Genomic DNA, 17,686 nt, shown 5'->3' with positions numbered 1-17,686 from the left:
TTAAAATTTGACATACTTTTGATTACAGACTGTAGAGCAGAACGTAAAAAATGCATCATCATGGTCTTCCCTGGCTCAAGCTTCGAGTCCTCAATCGGCAGCTGCAGGAAGTAGTATGAAAAGTGCAGCGCGAGACTCATTCCAGGCATTCAAGAAACAAGCTAAAGAAAAACAGGATAGGGTTAGTTAACTCTGCAAAAATAATTCTCTATGTTATATAATACATCCAGCTATATTATAATAATATTTCTTTATTAATATTCGTAAAACAGCAAAGAGCACTAATGGAGCAACAAGAGATGCGCAGACAGCAGAAAGAACAAGCGGAACGAGAGAGATTGCGGCAGGAGAATGAAAGAAGACGGGAACGAGAAGAAGAAGATGCTCTGGACAAAGTTAGGAAAAATATTGGAGATCAACAAGGCAATGTCATGACTACCACAACAAGAGCGGAAGAAGTAAAAGCCATTACTGACACAGATAGCAGTAGTCCGAGTCATTCGTCCAGTCAGGACAAGTCCGCCTCAGAAAGGGAACGTCTAAGGCTACGGGAGCAAGAACGCCGACGACGAGAAGCGGTGAGTACTTGATATTTTCGTATTTCGTATTCATGAAATTTTAATTTGTTGTAACTTTTCGATAAATAATAATAGGAAAAGTCTAATACAGAATATTATTAGTAAATGAAAATAAACAACGTTAGGAATTCGTGCGACAATTATAACGTGTGAAAAAGCTTCTTAATCATACATTTAATTGTATATTTAAAAAATTGTATTTTTATTGCACGATCTGAATATAACTTGTGTGTGTGATACATAGTATTTAATAATCGTTAATTTTCGACTTAATAATATACTATTTAGCATCTTAATTGTTGCAGTACATACATATATGCTACATAAAGCTGACAATATATTATCAAAATAAACAATTAAAATATAATAAAAAATAAAGTTTATATAATGTCAATTTTATTAATTATCAATTATTATAATTTGATTAATTTATAACTTGCGATATAATTTGAAGCAAATTTGATTTTCCAAGTAGATTTATGTAAGAGTACATGGAAAAAAAAACAAATTACTTTCGACGCCCCCATAGTAAAGGGATTTGCGAAGAATGGTTATATTTATCTTTTCAGATGGCTGGCCAAATTGACATGAACATGCAGAGTGATTTGATGGCTGCGTTTGAGGAATCTTTATAATGTTACTATATTCTGTTTATAATAAATCCACAAAAACTTGGCAGAACTCGGACGTATGTTTGGTGTCGAACGATGTTGTAGAAATCTTTAAATACGACGCCAATCAATAAACAAAAATAACATAGACAATGACATCAGATAAATAATAACGATGACGACATAGGCCATGTGCTAGTTATCATAAAATGGTGCAGTTGGGATTGCCATTCCCAACATAAAACCCATTTAGTCGTCAGAAGATTCAAACGGTTCATTAAAACTGAGACAAACTATTGTCTCTAGAACGACAGACACTTAAGTGCGACTATGTAATTAGATAAATACTTATATGATACTTCGAAAATGCTACACTGACTATTGTGTTACATTTTTCCGGTTTTCATAAGTTTGTACTTTATGTAAATTTGAAAACTATATATTATGCAAATAAGAAGAGAGGTTTGCATGTGATAACCGAATGCGTGCGAGTAGATATGAGTGTCAGCTTGAGGAAAAGTAAAAATCGTGTACATTTAGTTAAGTTTTGTATTTTTCCACATTGAGTCATTAATCGTTGGTAGGATTATGTAGAAAAGTTTCTGCCAATATATGTAATTATTAACTATTATTAATAATGCTCTTGCAAATTTCTTTCTCGATTATTCATATACGCTATTTGTGATCACAAAGATAACTAGGCGTATATATGAATAATGATAGAAAAATGTAAGACAATACGAACATCCAAGAACTTGGTAAATTTAATAACGATCATCATGGCTGTCCATTTGTGACCTCAATTGATCAACTGCTGATTGATCAGAATATTAACATCTATTGTGATTGATTCAAGAGCTATTGCGAGCCAACTGGTCGATTCAAAGCTATTCATTAACTCACTTTAGAACAATGTCGTCAATTATTACGAGTAATGATAAGATGATTCTAGAATTGAAGTAGTTTCGATCCTACCAACTATTAGATCAAGACTATGTACCTAATTCTTGGTATACTTTAGGCTCGTGGGAAAGAAAATCGCGATGCCGTACGAGTGGCGTTTATTAGGAAAAAATTTATATTTATTCGATCATTAGGGTATTGTATTCCGCGATATATCGAAAAATTATTAAAATATAAAAAAATTTTTTTAGGGAAACGTTTGCGTGTAATCTTCAGATATCTTAAAATCTCTTTAAGTTCGACGTATCATGAGCGAGTAAACAAAAGTTATACGTTGAAAACTTCGGGCATGGCTTACTTAATTAATAACTAAGCCGCCCGAACAAGATACGCGAATCAAGTGAATCCTAACTAAAAAGTAAAAAAAAAAGAAAGAAATTAATTGGCCAAAAAAGTACAAAAAGTGTTGATTAAAGCAACTTTTCATTAAATGTGATTATTAATTTAATTAATTTCTTAAAAGTATGTAGATTACACAATCTTAACGGCATTACTAATATGCCAAACATACTATATTAAATTATTCATTTAATTGCAATTTTATTTTTTTAAGAACTATAAACTTGTATAGTGTTTATTTGTTGTAAATATGTCGGTACTTCGTCGGCGATGAGCAATCGTTATGGTGGTGCAGTTTATCGGATGAATGATCCAAAATGATTGATCCAAGTGTCTAAAACTTGGGAGTTTTTAATAAAATCATGATTTTTATAAAATAAGGAATACGATGATTAATTGGTCGGGATTAATTGAACGGAGAAGAATATATATAATATCAAATTAAAAAATCTTGATAAATTCAAAATTTCTTCTCCGGCAGGTGTCATAATTCCTCGAGCTCTCTATTAAAGATCAAGTTTTGAAATAACGTAGATAAAAAAATTGAAAAGAAAATAGGAGAATATTATACTTGTCGATAGAAAAGCCACTTCGAATGTTCATGCCGTCCTTCGCAATTCTATTGTCATTATTTCGTCTGTTGGAGATCAACAAAGGGAGCTCGTCAGAAAAATGAAAGCGATCTTTGGACAGAGACATGCTATTCATTTTTGGGTGTTGTTTGTTCTTTCATATCTGTAACGATTTTGCTCTCATTGATCATCGAGTATCAATATCTAGCAATATTAGAATATTTCTGTAATCTTTCGTTTTTATCGCGTCTTCGGGCCCAATACGAGCGCCTATTCGCAGTTTCTATCTAATCAAAATTAAGAAAGATTTATGATCTTATTCTTAAAATATACTATTTACACGCTGCGATAGTAATATTTGCGCGGTTTAGTATGTACAATGATTTAGTCATCGGCATGTTACTGTTGATGTGTAAACTTACGAAGATAGGACAGTTTGCAAAATTAACGATTTAGTGGTGCATAAAAATTAATAAATATATCGATTGTGTTCTTTTTATGCGAAGTGGCAAGCATCTAGCATTACATGCTTGGTTCGCAAAAAAAACAAAAAAAGAAATTCTTTAACAATCGGAAATGATTTGGATATTTTTTTCATTTCGTAGACTTCGATTGTCTACATGCGAAAAAAAATTTCCATTCGAATGGAACTATTAACGGTTTGATTTGACGAATATTATAACGTCACACGATAACTTTTAAGGTAGTAAAATGGTAATGTAAATTATTAGCAGAAGCGATTAAAGTATGTTAAAGAATTATACTAATTCTTATCGAGTTTGATGCTAACAGCATAAACGTTCAATTTAATGACTTAATTGATAAATTGCATGAGGTTTTTGCCAATACATTACCATTTTACTATTATTTCGATATAATGTCCTATAAAAATGATGGATGTTATTAAATATTTTTGTTTCTTTTTGTTTCTTTTTTCGTTGTTACATATTTAGGGTTTATATGTGCGGACGGCATGAGTGAACATAGTGAGTTACATGGCAATGTGTAATAACCGAAAAAGAAACAAAAAGATTTGGAATATAAGTACATGGTAGGAAGGAAGGGATAATTAGGAGGGAGAATAAGAGTATGTGAAAGAGAAGAAGAGCATGTGTGTAATAGATATTAGGATTGTACAATATGTAGTTTGTAATTGTATATACAAGGTGAAATTGGCAGCATTCGGAATACAAAATATCTTATGTATAAAATATAATATTAAGTACTAATAATACAAATGTTTATGTATGTGATAAGATTTATAAGAAAGCCGATGGATAGATTGTATAACCAATTAGGATCTCAGCATAAGTTAGGATATAAACAACATACACCCATACTTCGTAAGTAACACCAAAATCACTCAGCTCTGTATCAAAAAGTAATTTTTTATATAAGTTTCCACGAACGCACATCATCTCCAATAGAACACGAATTTTAGCAAACTTACTACGACTAACGATAGCGAACATTTAAACTGGTTGTACATAAATAATAACGAAATGAGAAAATAAATGGCTGAAATAAAAGAGACACTTGATGTTGTTAAATAAGGGAGGAAGAGAGTGAGAGAGAGAGAATGAGTGAGAAAAAGAGCGATTGTTAATTGAGCGTTAATTGCGTTCATGTACCTACATTTCCTTCTTTCGTTATATGGACGACGCTAGCTCGTAAATTTACTTTGGTATTTATGTTAAATATAATTTTTTATAAATAAATCGAATTAAAAATGATCGTAAAGCGCTACAGTGAGTTTCAATTTTTCCAATCTTGTATAATATAATCTGTTAGTAAAACATAAAAAAATTTGAGATATACGAAGTTTTTTGACAACCTTAGTTTTCTTTTTATTAACTATTTAAAGATATTATCAATTATTAACATAATTGATACTGCACAAAAAATCAATTTTTTACTCAATTTTTTTACGATAAAGAGTGCATGTTATTTGCAACTTTGATCGATTATATACATATACATACATACACATATATAAAAAAAAAAATATATATATATATATATATATATATACACATATACATATTTCTCTACTTATTTAACAACATCAATCTACAATATATATAGATTACCTGTCCTGTTATTAATCATCAGAAATAAAGGAAAATAACAGGTTTATTATGATATTTGAACTAACATTAACGTGCAGATGTGAATACAAGAGTTATTACTACAGGTTATTCATTGTATATGCATGAGGAATTACCTTTCCTAGTTTGTAATATTTTGCATGTTACATAATACATATATGTAAAACGGAAAAATATGCGAAACAGAACGCGATTATAAGATATCTGTACAGAAAATCGCTATTTCGTATTTGGCAGTAGTTTCTTTTCCCTAAGTTTTGCTATGCCGAAAATAGTACAGATGCAAAAAAAGATTACGCACTGTGTATTATACTATTAATATATATTTAAAAGGTATGGTACATTATATTATAATCTTCACGAGTATATGCTAAGGTAATTTTAAGGTTTAATTAATAACTAAAATGAAAAAAAAACGATGTAGTGGTAGTGTTTTATTGCGAAACCTCCACCTCCTTCCTATTATTGCCGTTGCATGCGCGAAATCCGCAAAGCGATCGGATTTCTAGAAATGGATTTTGTCTAGAGTTAATTACGTTTTCTCACACGATTACTCTTCTTGCTGCGATACCTTGCAAACCTTTCAGAAACCGTTCAGTCGTTACGAAATATCGAATTATGTCTGGAGAACACGCATAGACGTTTAAGGCAAATAAATAAGTAGCATCGAGCTAACTGCATGCGTCTTTTATTGAATGAAACTTATAAAACTCGCAATAAAATCTTGATTCAAACATTGTATTGTTTATTGAAGCGATGAAACTCCTTCAGTCTCAGAGCCTGCGTGCGGATAAATCCAGTGGCGTCCGTCGGCTCGAAATCACCTTGCACGTCCATGGAAACGAGAGTCTGGTTGTACAACGAGACCTCGCTCGATCTGGCGATCGCCATAGCTATAAGAGGAAACGATATCCCTTTAATAACCATAGACATAAAAAATAGTCATGTTTATGCTAAGTATATGACACTGTCCAACGATAAATTTTGTGGTTCTATTAAATTTCACGCAAATCTACCAACCCTTTCCCTTATACAGCTGCAGTCTCACTGTGCCGTTTACATATCTTTGCGAATGCTGGATGCATTCGCGTACGAAGTCGCATTCCGGCGAAAACCAAAAACCTGCAAAGCATTTATTTCATTAATTTAATCCACTTTGTTTAGAGATACTTTCACAGTTTTTATATTTTATCTTATAGTTATATATATATTGCGCTTTCGCGTATCTGACTACCGTTATAAACGTAATCCGACATCTTGTCCGTCAGATACGATTTGACCCTCAGAACCTCGCGATCCAAGATGAATACTTCGAGGTCTCGATGCGCGATCTTCAAAATGTTGACGCCCGGCGACTCGTAAATGCCTCGAGACTGAAATGTTTGGACAAATAGTGTCACAATTAATTTTATGCGCTCGTACAGTTCATTTCATAAGAAATATACCTTCACTCCGATGTAACGATTTTCCACAATGTCTATCCGCCCGATACCGTGCGCACCACCAACCTCATTGAGATACTCGATTATTGCAAGAGGAACGTTGAACATTTTCCCATCTTTTAAACTCTTCACGTTAATCGGGTGTCCAGTTTTAAAAGTAATTTCGATTTCTTCCGCTTCCAAGGCGGAATCGGTTGGATCAACGGTCATTTTATAGAGCCCTTTCGGCGCTGGAACGGCAGGATTCTCTAATATCCCTGATTCGTAACTACAAATTAGGAATATGCGATTACTTACACCATCTTAATATTCTTTTCATGCTCTCTATAACAAGAATTAATACGCCCATATTATACCTAATGTGTACGAGATTAGCGTCAGTGCTCCACGGTTCCTTCGGCGTTGCTGAGATCGGAATTCCATTTTGTCGCGCGTACTTTATCAAGTCCGGTCTTCCTTGGAACTTCGTGTAAAATTCGACTTCTCTCCACGGAGCTAAAATCTTGATAATCTTTTATGTCATAACTAGCTTCTGATATAACTGTCATGTTCTAATACGATTGACTACATTTTTGTGCTTGTAAAACAAGAGTACGTTTCCGCGAGAATCAAGAATCTAAAAAGTAAATTTCTCTTATTTTTATCTTTCGGTCATGCTTTCGGCTCCTTCGATATTTCTTATATTTTCTTCTATTTCTTGTAAAATAATTGATGAGTACCGTGATTCCAGGATACAGGCTGTAGCAGCTCAACTCAAAGCGAACTTGATCATTCCCTTTTCCAGTTGCCCCGTGCGCGATGACATTGGCACCTTCAGCCTTTGCGACTTTTATTAAACCCTGGCTGATACATGGTCGTGCTGTGGCAGTGCCCAGAAGATATCTTCCCTCATACAACAAGCCACAAGCCACAGCAGGCCATACGTAAGAAGTTACGAATACTTCTCTAACATCGTCTATCACGACCTTGTAAATAATCGAATTTATTATATATTATACAAATTTTTCAATGAGAGGCCGGAATTTGTTTGTTTCGTTATAAATATGAAATTTATTGCGTAAGGATATTTCTAATATCTTTATATAATTTTATATTATAAAATGTTAGGCAAAAAGATAATTTTTACCTTGGCGGCACCAACTTTGAGCGCCTTGTCTCTAATTGCATCGAAATCCTCCTTTTGCCCGATGTTCGCCTAAACAAATCACAAATTCTTATGTCTACTTGCTGCAGAAAGAATTTACATAGTTATTACAAAATTTCTTACCACATAAGCGATGACTTGATATCCCTTTTCTTTTAACCACAACAATATGCAAGAGGTATCCAAACCACCGCTATACGCTAGAATTACTTTTCCTTTCGACTCTGACATTTTTCACAGCTCCGTTTTTCAACAGAAATTAGAAAACGTTAAATTAATGGAAAGAAGAGGACAGCTGGTAACAGTATTTACTAAAGTCCGCTGCGTTTCGGCTTTAAATGGAGTTAGTTTTGTTGACCTCGGATTACTGATAACCTTCGGAAACTCAAGCTGTAATCAGCGTATCAAGATATTTTTAAATAAATTTTCACATCTAAGCAGATTTTTTTCTATTATATTTATTATATTCTATTATAATTTGTGTTTAATTGGCGTAGATGTGGTGGTGTAGTGATAATTAAAAGGAGACTCAAGAGTAGAGCGCATCATAGGCCTTTATAAGTAGAACACTGCTCAGACTATAATCTACATACATATATGTAACAGGATATACTTTATAAATATCGTTTAACTTTGTAATAATCTCTCCACTAGTAGATCGCAACATTTATTGACATCACATTAATAATTAATTTTTATCGTTATTATTCATCACCGCAAGCTTCTGGTTGAGAGAAAGCGCTTATTTATCACAATCGCGAGGCGGTTGCGATAATCTTGCGATACGTACATACATACATATTGGTATATTATATTTATATCTGTATTATATTCAACACAAAACTAGTCACTAATCGAATTTGTCAAAGAGAGAGCTGAACATTGTATATCGTGAATATTACATAATACATACTTATATGAATTACATTAAATGTAGCATCTGAATTGGCAATCGGTTAACTGAAGTGTACAAGAGAGTGTGTAAAACGCTAAAAGTACAGATAAATAAGTTAACAAAGGAAGAACAATTATATTCTCGGGCTGTATACATCTAACGATTTTATTTTACATTCAATACCATTAATTAGTAGATTTAAGTAATAATAATATTGAATAAATAACTGTATCGTTCTTACATCGATGATACAGTTGAAAGGAATAAAGCGAAATACATGACATTTAGATTTGACATTTCTATTATAATAGAATTTTTTTTAGAAGCAGTAAAAGTATGCTCGACGAACGAAAACAATCTACATTTAAGATGTTAACTTGAACACGAGGGAAAGATAAAATATTATTAACACCGAGAAATATACAGAAATATCACGATTCTTCTCTATGACGCACATAGATCTTCACAAATTCCTTTTTATTACCGATAAAGAATAACGATCACGAATATATCTCTAGAGCTTCGCTAAAGGCTCGATACCATTATACAGCTTCGTGCGATCTATATCAGTACTACCAAAGTGTCTCATACGATCTTTGATGATTATGTATTCGCGCAGGCACTTGATAACTCGGTCTGATCAAGACTCTTCGTGCTCAATTAATACACGAATACTTTCATTGTTATTCAACTGACAACGGGACTTGCTTGATATTTCCGGAATGAGGCACCCTCGTTTAAAAAATTGACTCTGTGTTTGTTATTTAGTTAAATACTTTAATTTCATACTCGAGATCATTTATGGCTTCATAGCTGGTATTACTGATGGAATTGAAGCTAATGGCAAATTAGAAATTCAGGAATGTTATCTCTTCTGTTATAGATAAACGATCGTTTAGACGTGTAGTTTACTCAAGTCGTTTAGGAATGACTTCGGTGTAATTATATGGGATGAACCTACAATAATACGTAAATATTTCATAATCAGTGAATAGATTTTCAATCGTATTTTGACAAAAAATTATTTTTCCATATTTGAATGAAAGTTGGATATAAAAAATTCTTACCAATTATGACTTCCCAATTTTTTAATGCGTTCGTTACTTCGTATGCACATCGTATTTCAGAGTAGCACACTCCACCAACTATAAAAACGATCAAACGAGGAACGTTTTTGATGGTCTGTTGACCTTTGTCTTTGTGCCAGTGGCCATATCGTGCGCTGCAAGTTTACATAAATATTTTCAGAAACCAAATAACACAACAAAAGATTTAGACAAAGAGAAAAATATTATTACTATATACCTGGTTGGTGCATGATATCCTGAACTGGCTGCACGTCCGGCAAGGAATGGAAAATGTTTGGTTTCAAGTTTATCCTCGATGGAATCCTCCATAACGTCCTTAATAACTGGAGTCCAACGGCTCATTTGGTAGGTTTGCTCCGTAATTCTTTCTTTACGTGGTACGGTATATAATTTTTTGCGATTGCTCTGTAAAATGGCATTGCAAATAACAGAATTTAATCACCGTTTAAAACGTTATTAAAAAACCCAATATGAAGTACAATTTGCAATTTTTTAACTTACATCTACAACAACATTGATCCCGAGATTTGCTATATTGACGATAGTCTGTTTATCATCAACAGATATTTGGGCATGATGAACCAAACGGTTAAGATTCTCATCGGTGATACCGTTTTTGCTGATAACGTATAAAGCTATGATACGTAATTTATCCAAATGATTCACAGTCTGATCAAGTAAAATCGGTGTGATATTCCTCATATGATCTTTGATACGTTCACCTTCTGCATCGGTACCCATGGCTAAGTCCTAAAACACGGCCGAAATACTTGTAACTAAAAAAATATCTTTACTAACTGGATTATGGGTATTGATTACAATATTACATACTTGCTCCACTTTACAAAGCTTATCTACATTTCCTTGATAGCGTTTCATGCAATCTTCGGCTAATTGTAAATGTGTGGCATATTTGCTCAGTTCTTTTTGATATTGCGGCATCTTTTTGATCATCTGCGACAAGTCTCGCATACTCTGCTTATCACCTTGCGGCATTCTTTTTGATTCTGTAAACTTTTTCAAATTTTTAGTCACGTTCCTGAAAAATAACGTTTTATTGTTACAATATTCTTTTTATGGTTATTAATCTTTTAGAAAATTTGAGAATATTTATACGTACTGAGATACTACGGCAATATGTTGATGCCTGAGTTCTACCCATAAATCATCATTTTCATCCAACAATACTTCTTTTTCCTGACCTGCTGTTGCCTCAAACCTGTTTAATATTAATATGGCATTTAAGTCTTGCTTTAAATTTTTATTTGCAATAAAGTCATTTTAAATTTATAATGACTTTACTTACTTGTAGACATCATTATCAATGTCCAGCAAGTCATATGCCATGGCTTGCAGTGTAAGTTCATGTAACAGAGGTGAGACGCAATCAAATCCTCTATCTAGAATCAATAATTGAGAACGTGCTTTCTCAGGTCCTTCTCCCATTGTTGGTTCATCAGCTTTGTATGCGTCTAGCTTCTGCTGCACCATTTGAGCGAGTTCAACATTGCGATCAAAGTCACTACAATACATATTAATATTTATTTAATGTTATCAATAATTATGTAATTATATTCTTAAATCAACAAGGAGAGAAGTAACAAGTTATTAATATTTTTAAGTCGCATTTAAAGATCGAAATTACCTGCGATATCTAACTGATGGATATTCTCCAAGAGTGGCACAGAGTGTCGCGATTTGTTCGGCAATACGCTCCATATTAGCTGATCTCAAATTAAAGAAGGAGGGGTTGTAAAAGCAAGCGAAAGTTTCACGTGAGTCCAACGAGAAGACCTAAGAAGACGGCAGATTTAGTTTTGGGATATTCTCATCACAATAAAAAATGCGAATTTTATTGCAAAATTTTATACTTGAAGCAAAATAAATAAGCATGCTAATTAACTTTTCGACTTCCATGCTGATTTTCTAGACATAAGCTCTCAAGTGGGGCGAATGACTCGTACCGAGTAAATAAATTATTATATCTTCTTGAAAATTGTATATATATTATGTATTTATTTATCTCAAATAAAAGCTTATAGCTTAAAAATGAATAATAAAAATCCACAAACATTATCAAAATTGTCTAGCAAAATTATTCTAAAAAAATCATTTCTGAGGCGAATGATTCGCCCCGCTTGGAAGTCGAAAAGTTGATAACTTCGAAAATAATGGGCTATGTGGATAATTCGATTAGTGATCACATTACAAGCATGTACAACACATAGATATTTTTTTGTCGAAAGGAAAAATGATGTGAAGAAGACTTTCCTCAACAAGAAGTTTATCGCCTGGTCTTTTGCAATCTAAAATTAACTGATAATCCGGAAAAAAGAAGAGAAATCTCTTAAACTCATGAATGCTCAAAGACTGAAAACAAATTTCGCGCTCTAGAGCTACAACTAGCGTCTATTAATTTCGTCTGCTTAATCGTCACCTGACATTCGTACGGCAGGAATGCGATGTTGATCTCTTTGAGGGTTTTAATCTTTTTAGCGGCAAGAGACTTGCAGATTTCATTGAACAGCTCCTCCTGGCATACTGGCATCAATTGCAAGCATGAATGCATTCTGATTATTAGTATGTGCTTGTTCATAAGTCATGTGAAAGGCTCAGGATGAACTGGATAGATTGGATGAGAGGATAACGTTGTATTAATATTGTGTCCCGATTGACATCCGGTTGATCCGTGCGACTAAATTTACGTGAGGCCGAGAAGTGAACGTAGAACGCGTGAATAAACAATTGTTTTACAATGTGTATACGTGTCTCTCTTTCTCTATGTATGTGTGTGTATATGCCCATCACCATCACCACGAAGGACGAAACGATTAAACATTTTTCTTTTCATAATGTTCGTTGCTTTACCTGCTCTTCGTATGGTATGAAAGCGATGTTGATCTCTTTTAGTGTCTTTATGTGCTTAGATACCAGCGAGTGACACAATTCTTTGAACAAGTCGTCAGGGCATGCTGCAAAGAGATATACTGAGTATGTCGAACCACGAGAAATTAAAAAAAAAAAAAAAAAAAAAAAAAAAATCAAACCGACTAATCTTGTACGATTGTTCTTCTCAAAACATCAGAATTTTTTAACTTATATTTAATGATAGAATCAATAGACCCGCATCGTTACGCTGTATTTTGATGGTTACATTCGCATGGAAACCTGCTGTGGGTGAGTAGGATGAATAGGGATTTAATTCGATGAATGTCGAATAACTTTAGCAAAATATTTAAGATGCTTGATAACATCATTACTTAATATATATTTAAAATATAGTGAGAGTTAAATATTAAAAATGATTTAACAAATTAATATTGGCAATAGCTAAAATATCTTTCGTTATATTTAGATTTGAGTAAATATTAATTTAATTTCATATTGAGTTATATTGAAGTAATTTGCGCATACTGTAAATTGTAAAATTGCGATCAATAATTCTATATTCATTAAGAATTACTTCTAAAAAAACATCTACATTTCTTTCAGTTATTTTTGTATTTTACTTCGATAGATATTCTACGAAATATTGGATAGTTTGGATTCGTCGTTGGAAAAGGGAGATATCCTTAAAACGAGAATAGAGAATCAATTGTGACAAATATGTACCTTCCGTGAAGTACACGTGGGCGACTTTGTAAGTGGTTCTTGTCGGGTTACTGAAATCTTCGATCAATTTCTGCACCGACGAATTACAAGGCGTGATGAGGTAAATGGCCTCCATCGTCGGCAGAGGTTCGCGCTTCTTATTGATATCCTCTACCAGAGTGATACCCTGAGCGCTGATATCGTGCATCTTGCAGCAGGCAGACACCATTCTCATGGCGAGCTGATCCACCACCAAGATCCGCCATTCTGTTGACCCTGTTGACTTCTTCTTTTGCTTGATCACCTCGTTCATAATCTCTGCGACGTGAGAGAATTAATTACTCAAATGATCAATTCTTAGAGAAATGTGAGCTTATATACTGTATTCTTTCTATCCGAAGGTAGGATAATAACTTCATCTTGAGCAACAATGCAAGAACTAAGTAATTGAAACGACTATTAATTTTACATCCCGCGGTATTTAGAATATAAAATTTGAATTAGTGAATTTTATAAGCTGTATTTTTCTCTAACAGAAAATTATAAGATGTATTTCTTTACTGTAACTACATGTAAAAGTGTGTGTGTGTGTGTGTGTGATATCATACTACATTATAATAGAAGAGAAATCAATAGTTTGGTAATTATATATTCCTCTCGCACGGAATACATATTGCGTGTTCCGTTTGTAAATCGAATAAATAGATATTTAAAAGAAAAAAATATCTTCATAAAGATAAATATAGCAGCTATCGACTTGCTAGTTTTCAAGTAAGATTTTTTAATTAAAATAATATAATCAGATTGCAAATCAAAAATGAACTTGTAATTTTCTTTTAACATCATTTTATTCAAGAAATCGTTAGGAAAAAAAATCAGAAATCAGGGGAAATTAATCGTAATGCTAACGACAATGACCAAGCGCCATTAACTTCATACGAGTCATTGACAGCGCGATGATTGATAATTAACAATGCTGTGACGGGCTAGGAAGTCCTTTGACGTTCCAACACGTATATTGATCGTCTTTACAGATGACGTCACTGTGTACAGGCACGTATCAACGAAGTGGCAAGCCCCGTTTTTTTATATTCTCTCAAGTGAAACAATCGGCTATTTATAGGTGTACGAGACGCGCAAAAAAATCTTCCTTAATCCATATATAGTTCAGAACAGCAAACTTCGCGGTCTTCGACGTTGTTAACGATGGAAAAAAAACTTTCGTCGGATCATTTTATTTAAAAAACAAACGAGGTCTGCACGAAAATAAGATAAGAATTAGTTATTTTCTGAAATAATTGTGTAAATAATAGACAAATAAAAAATATAAGTAAGCGCTGTAGCAGCTGTAGATATTGCGTCTATCAAGTAAGTTTGTTTTACGGAAGTCTGCGATATATATCGACAATATAAATTATAAAATAATAATTTAATTTAATATTTTCACGTTTTCAAAAATTAAATATAGATATAACATAAAATAATGTTATATGGTACATTGATTTGTATATTTGTTTTGCAAATGCCAATACGTTTAGAAACGCAATAGCGAATAAAAATGGACATCCAGTTTCATTTACGCTTCTTCGGCAAAATATCTTGAAATCGATACGGTCTGAAAAGTGCTCTGAAGAGTGTTCTGAAAAAGCAACAGTTATTTCGAGGAAGCTGCGCCGTAGAACTGCGATCGAAAACATCAGGCAGCGCTTATTGCCGAATGAATATTTCGCGTGCGGATTTTTAGTAAGATGAGTACGATAAGGCAAATGTAACTGAGCTTTTTTTTCTCCAAATCTTCCATCGACGAGATTAATCATGCGCGCCTACGAATAATCGTTGCAAAAATATTCGCGAAGATTCCCACGAAAGTGTTTTCCATATTTTCCACGGTTATCCCTCGATATTCGTCGATCGTATCCTGGCAATGCCGGGAGTTAAAACCTGCAAACCAGCAACTGAGAATCAATGATAATACTGATAAAAGGCTTTCTCGATATCGTAGGCGGGAATGATTTTCGTGTTTAGGCGCGATAATCGACACGCGACGATTGACGTCGTCGAAGGTGCATCCTTCGTACTCGTGTCATCGAGGCTCGAATTAGTCGATGTCGATGGTTTACCGATTGCGAGGTGTACCGAATTCTCGCGAGACGCGACAGAGATCGGAGATATTTTTCGCCGAGCATGCTCCCGCTGCGCTCGGCGTAGCAACGTTTGACATTTCTCCGTCGCCCAGCCGTCGCCGATGAAATCATCGGGGGAGGAGGCGCGTACGCCCAATCGAGATTGATCTCTCAACGTGACCGCGAGATCGGCAGGCGCGAGATCGACGCGATCGAGACGTCGCGCGAGTCGCCTGACGATGTCGCGCAACGATGTTTACAAATAGATTCTAATGACGTACGAAATTAACGCTTTTTTTACGCTACTCACTTTGACCGACTTGTGCCTTGAGCGCCATTTTGCAGGACTGACTGGTCGGCTCGTTCGCCAGATGGCGACGCGAGCGGCGCGCGGCGCGATGTTGTGCGCAGTGATAATCTCACGAGTATCACGCGAAGTTGGCCGAAGGTCCACTTCGATCGGCACCTGCGCGATACGGCCGCGCCTCCGCAGCCTCCGCTTCGTGTATTTCCAGATAGCACTAATCATTTCTATGAATGTTCTATGAAAAATCTTCAAATATATTATCATAAATATAATTATCATCAATTAAATTTTGAATCTTCCACTAGCATTACAAGGAAAAAAGATCTATTTGCTACCTATGATGTACAGAACAATAAATTTCAAAAGTAGTTTTATAACTTTTTTGAAGTTATTTAATCTGTTGCCAATTGATCTAAAATGTCTAAAAGTTTCTAATAGAGCTGTAAAAAAAAGTATTTCTAAGTGGATTATGGGTAACTGCAATACTGTGATAAACGCACGAGCAAAACACACTATAGTGTGTGATTATTTTTGTTTCTTTTTTTTTGTGTTTTGAATTGTTTATTTTTTTCTTGTTATATTTTTATTCTTTTTTAGTTTTTAAGTACACCAGTCCTATGTACAGGCAATTTATTTGCCTCTATAGGTTTTTATTTGCGATCGTAGCAGTTGTAATATATACTGTAATACTGTTTGTAAATAATTTTTTTTGCTGGTCAATAAATAAAATAAAATAAATATAAGTCAATCTTATATAGGGAGCTTTCCAGCAAGCGACACAACTTGACACAAGTATCGTTTTATCTTTGTTGCTCATTACCAAAAAAGAAAGATAGAACGATGCTTGTGTCAACTTGTGTCGCTTGCTGGAAAGCTCCCAAATTTACAGTATCTTTATAATATACTAGCTGGTTACCCGGGCTTCGCCCGGGAGTTGTTTTTCTTCAAACGACTTTATTTGTATTTCAATATCCTTAATCGAAAAAAATTCCTTTATCAGGCAATAGCTTATCAAGCAAAAATCAATTAAATAATTAATGTTTTTACTAAAATGATTTCTACTAATTGTGGATATTTATTATTTCCATTTTGTTCTATCGGTTAGTTAATTCTTCTACGGAACTTTTGCAAATTTTAAAATCCTGTTTTTTTTTCGTTGAAGAAGGAAAATGCTTACGCATACCCTATAAGGCCGGTCCCCAGGGTTATGCCGGACTTGAATATATTCATGCACGGCTAAAAACCTCCCCCGGCCCTCAACCCCATAACTATCAATCCCATAATGAAAGTTTAAAACTCAAGCATCTGGAATGTGTTGTCCAAACGGAAAAGTTAAGTTACCGCTTTTAAATCAGCCACCCAACACACTTTTTATGTTTATGTCAGGAATTACGTCAGAATCAAAACATTTCCTACAAAACATTCGGTCAATTATTTACCAAAAAATTGAAAAAATTTTGGATACCGGTTCCCAAAAAGATCGGTAACGAAAAATTATACACTCTATAACACTTCTCAAAAAATTCTACCCTTATTTTATACATTCATCGGTCAATTATTTCCCAAAAAATTGGAAAAATTTCTGATACCGATTCCCAAAAAGATCGGTAACGAAAAACTATACATTCTATAACACTCCCCAAAAAATTCTAACCCTATTTTATACATTTATCGGTCAATTATTTCCCGAAAAATTGGAAAAATTTCGGAAACCGATTCCCAAAAAGATCGGTAACAAAAAACTATACACTCTATAACACTCACCAGAAAATTCTACCCCTATTTTATTATATACTTTTGATAAAAATTCGGTCGAATAGTTTAAGAGTGTATAAAGAACATACACATACATACGACATACATACATACAGACATTCTATTTTATATATATAGATTCGAATGGCGCTACTACACATGTTTTTTTA

At 33.9% G+C, this 17,686-nt stretch overlaps 3 protein-coding genes across 15 annotated transcripts in view; 1 reads left to right on the top strand and 2 right to left on the bottom strand.

Annotated features, from left to right (window-relative positions):
• Positions 1–5,590, top strand: part of LOC139809487 (homeotic protein female sterile) — a 33,426-nt gene extending 27,836 nt beyond the window's left edge. For all 10 annotated transcript variants that reach the window (XM_071772405.1, XM_071772402.1, XM_071772397.1 and 7 more), the window contains 3 exons: positions 29–181; positions 273–578; positions 1,148–5,590. In XM_071772405.1, the coding sequence (XP_071628506.1) occupies positions 29–181; positions 273–578; positions 1,148–1,213 (525 nt within the window). In that variant the 3' untranslated portion in view covers positions 1,214–5,590. The remainder of the gene's footprint in view (positions 1–28; positions 182–272; positions 579–1,147) is intronic.
• A 253-nt stretch (positions 5,591–5,843) lies between these two features.
• On the bottom strand, positions 5,844–8,142 carry Ass (argininosuccinate synthase). Its single transcript, XM_071772436.1, has 8 exons — positions 7,881–8,142; positions 7,740–7,808; positions 7,333–7,578; positions 6,970–7,115; positions 6,617–6,881; positions 6,406–6,544; positions 6,192–6,293; positions 5,844–6,064 (listed from the first exon to the last, which is right to left on the bottom strand). The coding sequence occupies exons 1-8, from the start codon at positions 7,986–7,988 to the stop codon at positions 5,901–5,903; spliced, it is 1,239 nt and encodes a 412-aa protein (XP_071628537.1). The 5' UTR covers positions 7,989–8,142; the 3' UTR covers positions 5,844–5,900.
• Positions 8,143–8,293: 151 nt separating this feature from the next.
• Positions 8,294–15,906, bottom strand: Rop (Syntaxin-binding protein Rop). 4 transcript variants are annotated; one of them, XM_071772432.1, is made up of 12 exons: positions 15,765–15,807; positions 15,159–15,272; positions 13,353–13,649; positions 12,609–12,712; positions 11,386–11,534; positions 11,047–11,262; positions 10,861–10,959; positions 10,572–10,779; positions 10,242–10,490; positions 9,958–10,145; positions 9,720–9,874; positions 8,294–9,609 (listed from the first exon to the last, which is right to left on the bottom strand). In XM_071772432.1, the coding sequence occupies exons 1-12, from the start codon at positions 15,790–15,792 to the stop codon at positions 9,548–9,550; spliced, it is 1,869 nt and encodes a 622-aa protein (XP_071628533.1). In that variant the 5' UTR covers positions 15,793–15,807; the 3' UTR covers positions 8,294–9,547. The 4 variants fall into 4 exon arrangements, with proteins under 4 accessions (XP_071628533.1, XP_071628532.1, XP_071628535.1 ...); XM_071772431.1 differs by lacking the exon at positions 12,609–12,712 and adding an exon at positions 12,178–12,281; XM_071772434.1 differs by lacking the exon at positions 15,159–15,272 and having other exon boundaries at positions 15,765–15,906.
• Positions 15,907–17,686: the final 1,780 nt, after the last annotated feature.

The sequence above is a fragment of the Temnothorax longispinosus genome, chromosome 3 (assembly GCF_030848805.1).
Source record: "Temnothorax longispinosus isolate EJ_2023e chromosome 3, Tlon_JGU_v1, whole genome shotgun sequence".
Classification (NCBI taxonomy): Eukaryota; Metazoa; Arthropoda; class Insecta; order Hymenoptera; family Formicidae; genus Temnothorax; species Temnothorax longispinosus.
Note: the sequence above shows the minus strand (reverse complement) of the source record. Positions and strands in the feature narration are given on the sequence as shown.